This window comes from Cornus florida, unplaced genomic scaffold (assembly GCF_030987335.1).
Source record: "Cornus florida cultivar Cherokee Brave unplaced genomic scaffold, ASM3098733v1 CherokeeBrave_3.0.0_Hap2_Chr08, whole genome shotgun sequence".
Taxonomy (NCBI): Eukaryota; Viridiplantae; Streptophyta; class Magnoliopsida; order Cornales; family Cornaceae; genus Cornus; species Cornus florida.
In genome coordinates, this window is record NW_026775578.1 from 19,552,997 (window position 1) to 19,565,171 (window position 12,175).

The 12,175-nt window shown below is 34.0% G+C and overlaps 2 protein-coding genes across 2 annotated transcripts in view; one reads left to right on the forward strand and one right to left on the reverse strand.

The window, feature by feature from the left end:
* LOC132270639 (uncharacterized protein At3g06530) overlaps window positions 1-2,632 on the reverse strand; it is a 34,839-nt gene extending 32,207 nt beyond the window's left edge. The window contains exons 1-5 of the mRNA XM_059771819.1: window positions 2,210-2,632; window positions 1,868-2,081; window positions 1,617-1,712; window positions 1,372-1,489; window positions 1,119-1,292 (exon numbers count right to left, since the gene is read on the reverse strand). Coding sequence (XP_059627802.1) covers window positions 1,119-1,292; window positions 1,372-1,489; window positions 1,617-1,712; window positions 1,868-2,081; window positions 2,210-2,369 — 762 coding nt within the window. The 5' untranslated portion in view covers window positions 2,370-2,632. The remainder of the gene's footprint in view (window positions 1-1,118; window positions 1,293-1,371; window positions 1,490-1,616; window positions 1,713-1,867; window positions 2,082-2,209) is intronic.
* A 2,993-nt stretch (window positions 2,633-5,625) lies between these two features.
* Window positions 5,626-11,809, forward strand: LOC132270640 (uncharacterized). Its single transcript, XM_059771820.1, has 6 exons — window positions 5,626-6,005; window positions 7,163-7,651; window positions 8,354-8,575; window positions 8,662-8,734; window positions 10,647-10,757; window positions 11,278-11,809. Exons 1-6 carry the CDS (start codon window positions 5,889-5,891, stop codon window positions 11,643-11,645), a joined length of 1,380 nt encoding a protein of 459 aa, XP_059627803.1. The 5' UTR covers window positions 5,626-5,888; the 3' UTR covers window positions 11,646-11,809.
* Window positions 11,810-12,175: the final 366 nt, after the last annotated feature.

Below are 12,175 nucleotides of genomic sequence, written 5' to 3' on the forward strand. Positions count from 1 at the left end.
CTACGGTGTTAGAGGTCTTTTCGAGCCTAGGCACAAGGCAAGGCGCGCGCCCAAAAAATTAAATTGCCATTAAAGAAAGTTGTCAAAGGCACACAACAGGCGCAAGTGTTGTGCCTATATGAGCCTAGAGTCTAGGTGTGAGCCAAGGCATGCCTTTGGCAACACCAAGTATGATGACCTTTTCTTCAAGTAATTATAGAGTCACTACTAAAGATTTGGAAAGTGGATCATTCATTTCTAGAATACATCACAACACACCGCTTGACCAATTTAGTTTGGCACCTTATACTGCTTTTTTATATGGGAAAACTTGTTTCACTCTAATGAAATTTTGTGGGTAATTTTGTGCTCTACGGAAGTATTCGCGAGTACTTTCTTGAAGGGATTGTGTATAAAGACATGAATTCCGAGATCAAACCTTGGACAAATATCCCCAGCCACAGTTAGTAGGAGATTCAAAAAGAGAGACATCCCATGACTCTGCGCCCCTGAGTTAAGAAAAATGAAAAGTGTGTCCAATTATTTGCTGAGGCTCTCTCTCCTCTTTTCAGATGAGTAGCTACTTTTCATCTTGATTGGAATAATAATAATAATAATAATAATAAACAATTTCCAAAAGACTGTCACTAAAGGATTTGCCTGAGCAATAGATCTAGCCTACCAATATTCAAGGAACAACCATGTAACGTGTTACATTTATTGTGATGTTGGAAAATTAAGAAAACAGAATTTACTAGGGAAAATTACAGTGACCGCCGTTCTAGTTGAGCAAAAAAAATACAATGACCATCCCTATGCTTTTAAATTTATATCGACTTTCTCTATTAGACCTTGACGTTAAATGGCATTAAAGGAAGATGTAAGTTTACTATTTAACTTCATAAACATCCAGTCTTTACACTCGTTCTAAGGGCAACTTGGAAAAGTTGGTGTTTTAAGTTTTCCATTTGCTAACATAAACAAAAATTATATTGACCAGAGCTGGCCGTTAATGGAAGGGGAAACATGTCACCAAATCATAAACCTCGAGAGGGCAGTGAAAATATCAAAGGAAGAAAAACAAAATACAAATAGGAGCAACCAAACTCTCTGTTGTCCGGTAAGTTTTCAAACCTCACCTTGTGATCCAAACCTCTCTTGGCACCAGGATGCAGTCCAGAAGCAATATATGGAAGTATTCTTTTCACAACATCACTGTTAACAGTTGTAAGAGAACCCAAAACCTCAACAACAACTGCTGTGCAGAAGTTGATCACAGCCCTCGAAGGCTTAAACTTTTTTGTAGGCAATGCCTAGAGAAAACACTCAAGTGTAAGCATCTACAGAAAAACGTTAATTAATAGACTAATCAGATGTGGAACAAGAACTTACATAGTTGCATAAAACCTCCAAAATCCCCAAATCACAGATGCATTGTTGTACTATAACCTTCCTAGGTGGAGGTGCACCAGATAATTTAACACCGTCAAGAAATTTCCACTTATTATTTCTAAGCACAAGCACAAACACACGGTTGCCAACAAATAAAAATTAAAAATTAGTAGTCAGAATGCACAACCCTCGCTGAATCAATATACTGATACAAACAACTTACACAAAGAAACACTTGTTCTTACCCTATGTCAAGTAACTGCACAATTTGAACAAAAATATGGGTGTCATGGTAAGGCAAAACACATAGAATTAGTTCCTCCATATTGTACACATGGATCCTATAACAGCACAAATAAAAATTAGATGAGCCAATAGAATTACAAGAATATACATACACAAATGTACCAACATGCATATTTCACATATTTAAATATTTAGATATGTCTGTAAGAGATGGGCAATTAGACAAAAAATAGTAAAAACTGATGTTTACTTGTATCTACGTATCAAGTACTCAAGCGTCTTCAGTGCAGAAGGCACTTGAAAATGCCCCGATAATAATCGCAAGTATGAACTGATTGACACATTAATTCGGTTATTTTCCTCTATGCCCATCAACTCTCTATCCAGTTCTCTGCTCTTGTGACTAAACAAATCGTCCTTATAATTTCTATATCTTCCGTCCATCCCTATAAGAACCTCCAACCCTGAAAACCAAAACCACAAGGAACAAAAAAGAAAAGTGTAACAAAAATTGTACTCGGATTGCAAAACCATGATTTTCTATCCTTTTCTTGGGAGCCAAACGGGTAGAATGTTGTGAGATTGAGTGTACCTGAAAGTGCGTCATGGAGAATAGCGTCAATTTCGATATCGGCGGCTTGTTTAGGGTCGTATAGGATTGAAGGACGAGTGAAGGGTCGCTTGAGTGGCTCCGAATCCGCTTGTATTACAGACTTGATTGCCTGCAACTGCGAGGCTATTGAGGTCGCCATTGCAGTCTCTCGGATGGGTGAAGACTGAAGAGAGATTCTGTGGAGAGAAGTAAATTGCCCGTTAAAGCCCTAAACCTCCAAGGCGACGAACGTGCAGGTGTGTGAAGGCTGAAGGGAGCTTTTGTGGAGGGAGAGAGAAATTTGTCCGTTAAAACCCTAAACCTCCAAGGCGACGAACGGAGTGTATTGGCTGCCACACTGAATGAAATAGCAGCGCCATTTTGTTTGGAAGGAACCGCTTTTTTTTAACGACTAGGGTTTTGCGTTGAACCGACTTCAGGGTTTCTATTACTTAAATCCAAAAATAAATGAATAAACAAAATAAATAGTAATAGTTTTTTTTTTCTTTTAAATTAGTTTTTAAGATTGTGTTGTGTGAGTAAGAAATTGTGAGATTTAAAGATACTTTATGGTTTGTAACTTTTAAAATTGTTGAAATTATTTCTTCTAATTTGTCATAATTAAAAAATAATAAATAAATAAATAACAGAAAATAAAATTTATCTTTTACAAATTTAATCATTTTATGATTTATGTCCAAAATATGATTAAAATGAATCAAGTTCAATTTCAATTTCTAAATTCCTTTATTCCAAATGGTCAGTGTTCAGAAATAACGTATTTCCTATTAAATATTTTCATTGCAAATGCAACTTAAAATGAATTTGGATGAAAATTTGGTCCTTTATTTGTAAGTCATATAAAATGTAAATAAATTACCTATATAAATAGAAAAAATGTATAGATGACAATAAACTTCTGTTGAAAAAAAAAAAAAACACACCGTGAAGCCATTGATGATGATTGTTGCCTTTGTGAATAAATCCACTTCTCCATTTTTAAAGAAAATAACCAAAGGTGATGCAGTTTTAAAAAGAATGGCTAAAAAAAATCTTTTTTTTTTTTTTTTTTTATCTTTACAATTGGTTCAGTATATGTATCATTGTTTATTCATTCCAAATGTAAAAATCTCAAAGCATCTTCATCCGGACAAGTCGAAATTTCTACTCCAGCTTCCTGCACCTCCGGTTTATTTTTCAATGCTTATTGTTCTGAGAAACAAAACTCAAAAAACTCTCAATTGGAATTAAAAATGTTGAGGTGAATTAAAGTGATAGACAAAATAGTTGCTAATCAATACATGAAGGATAAATAAGTATCAACACCTTTTTTAATGATAAAATAAGTAAGAGGCTCTTAATAGTATCACCTACCATATAGACTCATGAATAAATAAATAAATTTGTCACATTTATTTGCTTGAGAAATTTTAATTAGTTATAATATATGATCTTAGGTCATTTAATAATTATTTTGTGAAATATAAGAGACTCGTAATAAATTTTAAAAAATTAAATATAATAAAATAATTGCTATGTAATGAACTAAAAGTGGCAAACATTATCTAAACTGGAAGCTATTTTGTTGTTTCAGCTTATGAACTCATTATTGACTCTTTTCATATCATTAACATTGAAATAAAATAACTTATTTTCAATTAATTGGATTTTTTTGTTTGAATTAATTGGATTTTTTTTTTTAAAGTCAATTGATTGTAACATGTTTAGTTTTTTTTTTTTTTTTTTTTTTCTTCAAAGTAAGAAATGTTAAAAGTTGGATTAATAGATATAGAGAGTCAAAACCTGGCACTCTAAAATTTATCCAAGGCATCCTTATTTTAAAAGTATAATGCATTTAAAAAATGATATTTTATATTTAAAAATTGGGTGCAACGTAATATTGTTTTTAAAGCAATGATTGCACATTTTAAAAATAAATAATTGGACTCATTAAATATGGATTTTGCCAACTCATTGCAACCTTAGAATTTGTTTTTTTTTGGCGCTAAACAACCAGGAGCCATAGCTACTAGTATTTGTTCTGGCAAAGTTCGTAATTCAAATAACAATATGTATATAATTACTAAAAAAAAATTAATTTAAACATAAGGTTCTTACATTCACATTTTAGAGACTGAGAATTAAAAAAAGACAAACCAAAAAGCTATTATTCACGCTCTAAAATACTCAGTAATACTTTGACGGTCCTTTTATATATGACTTCTGTATATTCATATATAAAATGGCAAAAATAACCCGAGCTATCCAATTACTTTCTCGATTCTCTTTGGATTCCAAATAATATATATATATATATATATATATATATATATATACATATATAACGTATCGAATATGAAAAGGAAGAGATCAATTAGAAGTTAAACTTCAATAATTGTTGAAAATTTTGGAGCTTCAACCAAATATATATATAAGTATATATTGTATGTAATTGTGGTACATTATATAACATATATACACAATTTCATATATTATACGAAACAGATTAATTAGAAGTCAAACTCAATAATTCTAGAAAACTTTGGAGCTTCAACGTTCAGTTTCAATAGTAATAGAAGACTAATCCAAAGTTAAAAAAACAAAAGACGATAAATCCCAAAATTTTAATAGTTTTGCTGTTACCTTTTTTAATTATTATTATTTTTAAAAAATCCAATTATGCTTTTGTTCATATAAACTCAATAAGCATATAGTCATTGTCGCAAAATTGCAATAGAAAATCCACTCTTGCTCTCTATGACAACTCAACGCTTGTTCTTCTAGTTGAAAACATAATTTTAAAATTTTTACTAGTATTTGCCTAGATCGAACTTTATTTGTTTAATTTTATTTTCGTTTTTTTTTATTTATTTATGTAATATTGTAGAGAAGGAATTAGAAGTCAGGTGAATTTGAAGTTCAAAAAAGATGAGCAATTCGGAGATTTTTTAAACATTTTTTGGTATTAATACTAATAATATACATGGTCTTTGATGGCTCTATTGGTGTAAAAAAGGAAGCATTTAGATATTGTAAAAAGTCCATAATATAAGGAGAAGAAGACATTGTTGGAGGTAGTAAAAGGTTATTTTTGTCATTTTATTTATACATGTATAAGAGTGGAGCTTGAGGATGATTTTGGAGCACTAATAACAGCTTTAAAAAAAAAATAAAAAAAAAAAAAACTAATTTATTTATTTATTTATCTATTACTACATTATATAGGGCATGTGGATTATGACATACCTTAAGAAGCGTGGGCAACCAAAAAATAATAATAATAATAAAAGGTTAGACTGGGGTCAACAGGTCCCAGGCGGCAAACCGCGATTGACATTTGTTTCTTTCTATGTTTGCTTGAACTTTACTCGCTGCTTGGAGTGTTTTTTCTTTTTACTCTTTCCTTTTCATTTTTTCACCATCTTCAATGTTAGTTCAAAATTTAAACATTCGCTTTTTACTGAACAGTTCATATTCACCACAGATCCAAGAATGTCTGTCTCATTCCTCAAATTATCTGCAGATCTTGGATCAGCTGATTCAACCTAGGTCTTACATGCCCTAACATCGCAAATGTATACACGTAAGTCCAGTTTTGATGGCTGTTCACCGTCTTGATTCAATGGCGTTTTCCACAAGCTCACGTCTTGTTTCTTGACACTTAAATTTTGGGTCTGTGATGGAGTTTACCGAAGCTAATAAACAGACTGGTCCTTGTTGTTTCTCGCCGAATGCTCGATTTCTTGCCGTCGCCGTCGATTATCGCCTCGTGATTCGGGATGTTCTGTCACTCAAGGTGCTCATTCGGTTTCTTTAGCTCTTCAAATCTAATTTTGATTTGCATTTTATTTGGTGCACGGTGTAAGCTTGATATAGAAAAAAACTGAGAGGTAGAGAAATAAAGCTTTGTATTCAATTTCCTAACAATCAATGTTACACATACACGAACACACTAATGGAGAAGAACACTTTGTAAAATAAAGATTTTCTGAGTTGTAATGTGCAAGAGATTGGTTGCTGCCCAATTGTCTCGATGAAAATTTGTAATTGACTAGGAAGCATTATGATAAATCTGGGATGTGACCAAGCAAACGAACAGATTCTTGGTCTTTTTAAATGCTGAAGTCATTATAACACCTGCACAATAGAATTCTACAAAATTTGAGTTTTACTTGGAACTATAATTAAAAACCTGGGATGTAACTAAGCGGAAGACCAGATGGTCGGTCTTTTAAGGTTTAAAGTCGTCGTAGTGTGGTGGTGCTGGTTTGGATTTTGAAATTTGGAACATTTGCACATTAGGTTTCCACATAGCCTAGAAACCCTAACTCACCCGACCTAGTTTTGGAGAGCTTGTTGAACACAATCATTCAAACAACTTGCAATGCAAGCAGAAGTAAACTACCAATTAGTATCACCGAACAACTTTGAGAAGCTGCTAATGGAACTAAATATCACCCAATAGAGTAATCACTGTATCAAAACAGGTCCACACATGCCACCAACCTATCTGGACATCAGATGTATGCTTTTGTTTTTCAGTTTTCAGAACAAGTTGTGAACTTCCCTTGGCTGTCAGCTTAAAAAATTGAGGTGTTCAAGTATAAAATAGTTCTCCTAAATAATTCATATACTAATAAAGCCACTTAATCATATTAGATCCACTTTAGGATCTACTTTCTCACTCACTGACTCAGATGAAGCAAAATTTCAACAAGCAAAGGTCCTAGGGAAGACAAGTGATATTTATGTAGAATTCTATAATTTATGGAGAGACTCTTAAATACTTAGAAGATCTGGACAATACCATCCCTACACAGTTCCGACCATCAGTTTGCCAGGTGCTTTATGTTCATTGATACCATGTATCAACTTCCCTCTAGCCATAGTATTATCACAGGTGCAAATTTCATCACTCTAGATACTGAACTTCTGTTTTAATATTTTGTACAGGTTTTGCAACTGTTCTCATGCTTGGATAAGATAAGCTATATTGAATGGGCTCTAGATTCTGAATACATACTTTGTGGTCTTTACAAGAGACCAATGATACAGGCCTGGTCATTGACACAGCCTGAATGGACTTGCAAGATAGATGAAGGTACTGCTGGTATTGCTTATGCTAGGTGGAGCCCTGACAGTCGCCACATACTTACCACGTCAGACTTTCAATTGCGGTTAACAGTTTGGTCATTGCTGAACACAGCATGTATACATGTGCAATGGCCAAAACATGGTTCCAAGGGTGTCTCATTCACTCAAGATGGAAAATTTGCTGCAATCTGCACGAGGCGTGATTGCAAGGACTATATTAACCTCATCTCTTGTCACACATGGGAGATAATGGGTGTTTTTGCCGTTGACACATTGGATTTGGCTGACGTTGCATGGTCACCAGATGATAGTGCCATAGTGATTTGGGATTCACCTCTTGAGTATAAGGTATTCATTTTCATGCTTCTCATCACTTGATATTAACCATTCCAGCATCAATTTATATCCTTTCCTTTCTTCACACAATAGGGTTTGATTATTCTCCAGTGAGGTTGGTTGGAATAGCTATGCCGTAGTATATAGAAATTTCAGCCTAGTCTTTGGTTCAGTGTTTTGTGTCTTGGCACATCAAATTTGTTTAGCTAGTGAAACTGGTTGTATATAGTCCCAGTGTTACGCCAGTTTTGACGTATAATTCAATAAGTATGCATATCAGAGATATCCATTCTGTCTTTATTTAAAAACCTGTCATTTATTTGTTTGGCTATGGAGTGGTGGTCATTTATTCTGTGACCAAAGGTGAGATTTCTTAGAAAATTATAGGGACTGAACAATTTTATTGCCTAAATGTAGAATAATAAGGCCAAGCTTGTATGAAGTTGAATGGTTACACTCATTTGATGGAGGGTCATTGACATTATGCCCCTGCATTTACCCCTCATAAACCAAAGAAGAACTTGGTGAATGCTATCCATCTCTGATAGACCATTTTTTTCATATCTTCCTAGATCCCATGCTGCATCCTTGTGCCATCCGAACACCACCTTGTTTCTATTTTTTGGTAAATTACGCATATCAATGCTGTATTTTAGCATGCTCTTAGTCGCAAAAATTATTGTCTGATACACAATGTTATATCTTTTTTTGAAGGTTCTGATTTACTCTCCAGATGGGAGGTGTCTATTCAAGTATCAAGCATATGAAAGTGGACTGGGTGTCAAAAGTGTTTCATGGTCTCCTTGTGGCCAGTTTCTAGCGGTGGGGAGTTATGACCAGATGTTGCGAGTTTTGAATCCCTTGACTTGGAAATTATTTGCTGAATTCACGCACCTATCTACTGTTCGCTCTCCTTGTTGTGCTGCCGTATTCAAGGTACTTGACTTTGTATATGTTAAGCGAACTGAATGATCTTTATATCTTGTTGAAACTATTTTTACATAAAGTTTATTGAATTTCAGGAGGTTGACGAGCCATTGCAACTTGACATGTCTGAATTGTCTCTAAGTAATGATTTTATACAAGGCAGTTCTGGTAAGCATTATAGTTTTTCAATTTTCATGTTATCGATAGTTACATATTCTGTCTGTTTTCAATATATAGAATTTCATATTTTCTGCTTGAGGATTCCAATTTTGTATGCTTGAACTAATCATTTTTCCGTTTTCCTCTTCTTAATGGGGTTTACTCATATGATTTTGCTTTTCATGTTTGTTACATTGCTTTAATCTCATTAACCGACTTTTCAGTCCCTGAGGGAAACCTTCTATTTTGTACATTGGCTTGTTAGCAGATACTTATTGGAAAAATGAGTTGGGGCTTTCAGCAAACTACTTTGTTTTTTGGCACACAGCACTCCCGAACAAAGTAGAATAAAACTTAAATTTCTTAATTTAATGGCTGTACATCCTGCAGTTATGACATCAGTTCAAACTATCAACTATAAACCCATAGGCTCAAGAAGCTACTCATTGAGGCATGTCTTGTTGCATCTTTAGACATGCTATTGCAATTTTTATCTAAAGATACGCTATTGCATTTTTGATCATGCTTACTGGTATCAAACAGTTGTATTTCTGAAGTATTGGATCAGTACTCAAGGCTTTGATTATATTAGAGTGCACATATGAAGTACACCTAGCGGGGGGGTGAGTAAGTCTTATGGGATATTCATTTTCTACTGACTGACTTTTTGAATTACTGTTGATCCTTATTTAAAATTCAATTAATTAGTTGATTATGAGTCTCAATTGCAATCACAAAAACACGTAAAGCAATAAATAAAATAAAGCAGAGTCACAATATTTTCTACATGGCAAAACACTAGAATTGGAAAAACTACAGGACTTTGTCCATACAAATAAAAAACCATTATGAGAAAATTGTTACAACTAAGTTACTAGATTCCACCCTAGAATCATCTAGTCAGTAGTCCCTTCTGTCTCAGACTTATGCAAGATCAGCCCTGATCCTTCAGCCGCTAATCAGACCCGCTCCTCACACAATCTGCTTGACTTTAGATCTCCACAACTAGCAACGTATGTTCAACTTGTTCTTTGCAAACCACCGATTGATGCTCAGATAATTTTAATTATGCTCCTTAATTTGATTTTTTCAACCACATGTAACATGGTAGTCTATGAAGAATCCTTGATTGATTGTCAAAGTTTCATCTCTCTAAAAATATAAATTGAATCTAAAAGCATTGTGAGTGATGCTGTAGACTGACTATAATTTCATATTATTGGACCTATGTAGTATGGTATGTAAAATCTTTTTAGACTTCTGATTTGAGAGAGTTCCCATAAATGTGAAATCTCATTTGACCCACCAATCAATCGAGGGTTACTGGAGATCCCTTGTTCATTTGACCTATCGATTGATGGATTTTGTTTTTTAATAAAATTTAGTTTCAAAAAACTTTGATTTTGCCCTATGTATGTGTTTGAGTGTAGAGAGATTTGTGCCGTATTCTTCACTTGAATTCCATCTCTGTCAACTTCCGTGGTTGTAAGTGAACATCTCATAACACTTCGACACACAACCCTAGTTTTGGGTGATTTATTCGTCATAGATGTAAAAATTCAAAAAGATGTAGATTTTTTGGTTGGAACTTTTTCTAAGTACTAATTACATATTTGCATTACCTTCTAGCTATATCTGAAGTACTTTCAAGTTGAGGTCAATGGATGATAATTCCTTTTAAGAGTTGGTTGAATTTCTTTGAACTTGGTTTAATTGTTTCGTTGCCTAAATTGTGCATGATATTTTTTTCTTATTTGGTTTAATTGTTGTCAGTTAAGTAGAACTAATGTTGCCTGAGTATTTGGAAGTTTGTTGGTATACCATCAAGCATCATTTGACTTGGAGAATAATTTCTTACCATTCAATAAGCAGGTTCGAATCTTTTAATTGCTTAATTTGGTCCTCTTTTTTTCCCAACCAGAAAATTCTCCTGAAGGACAAATCCAAGTTAGGTATGACGTCATGGAAGTGCCTATTACGTTGCCTTTCCAGAAGCCTCCTGCAGACAAACCAAACCCTAAACAAGGAATTGGTACAACTCTGCTTGCCCTTCATTTGTATTGTTTTCTTTCTGATACAAGGTGTATAGATTGTTCATACTTTGCATCAAGGAAGAGAAATACAGGAGAAGATGTTATAAACAGACAACACAACCATCTGATATATATTTTATATATATATATATATATTTGGTCAACATAAAAATGTCAGAAAAATATATGAAGTTGATAATGGTTTTGCAGACACCTTTTCTGTTTACTTTATAGTTTTAGTTTTAGTTTTTTTATCAAGTCAAGACATATCCTGGGAAGCAATTTCAAATCTTTTAGGATCTAAGATAATTTTTTAAATAGAAATGTAGCTGCAGTTCAATTGAATTCAGGTTGGTTTGTTAATACCTTGGAAGTGACCTTTACACTGAAAATATATTTTGATTTATAAATTATTATTTGTAAATAAATTCTCAGATTTTCAGGAAACCAATGAATGTTCCAGTGGGTTATCTCACTAACCAAATAGAACTGAATTCTCCAAATTAACCCTAATTTCAGGTCTCATGTCATGGAGCAATGACAGTCAGTATATATGTACTCGCAACGATAGCATGCCAACCGTTCTCTGGGTATGGGACATACATCATCTTGAAGTTGCTGCCATCTTAGTGCAGAAAGATCCTATCCGGGCAGCAGCTTGGGACCCTACGTGTACACGCTTAGTTTTCTGCACTGGGAGCTCACACTTGTACATGTGGACTCCTTCAGGTGCCTACTGTGTGAGTGTTCCATTACCACAGTTTACCATTACAGATATGAAATGGAATTCAGACGGTAGCTGTCTTCTCCTCAAAGATAAGGAGTCATTCTGTTGTGCCGCTATGCCCATACTGGCAGAATCTAGCGATTATAGCTCGGATGATTGAGGTGTGTAAATTAATTCCAGGATACTTAGTTTGCTAGGATGGAACTTTGTTTTGGAAATCTTTTGATCAACTGCAAAGTGACTCCCCCACTCCTCTCTCCCGTGTGTTTTGAGCTGTAGTATGTATTTTTTGCTGAGAATCTAGTGATAGTTATAGTTTTAGCATCCCTTGCCAATAGATTAACCAGTTATGTAGCTTTTGTATGATCTAGACAAGTCATGTCTTCACACTCGTTGCTCTCTAACTTTTTATACTAAGCAATGACACCTGCATATTAAAGATAGAACTGTAAAACCTTGAATGATCTTCTTCATACACAGGTTGTTGTTGACCCACCTGGAGGTGGATTTGGCAATTTACCAAAGAGAATATGTGATGTAATGGCTATAACTTGTGCAAAATGTGGACAATATAGACTAATACTTAATCTACTCACTCAGGCTTTGTTTATTTACGAATTTGGTAGAGAGAGAAGAGTGCAAAAGAATTAATTTTTCTTATATACATGAGCACAGTAAGGTAGAATTTTT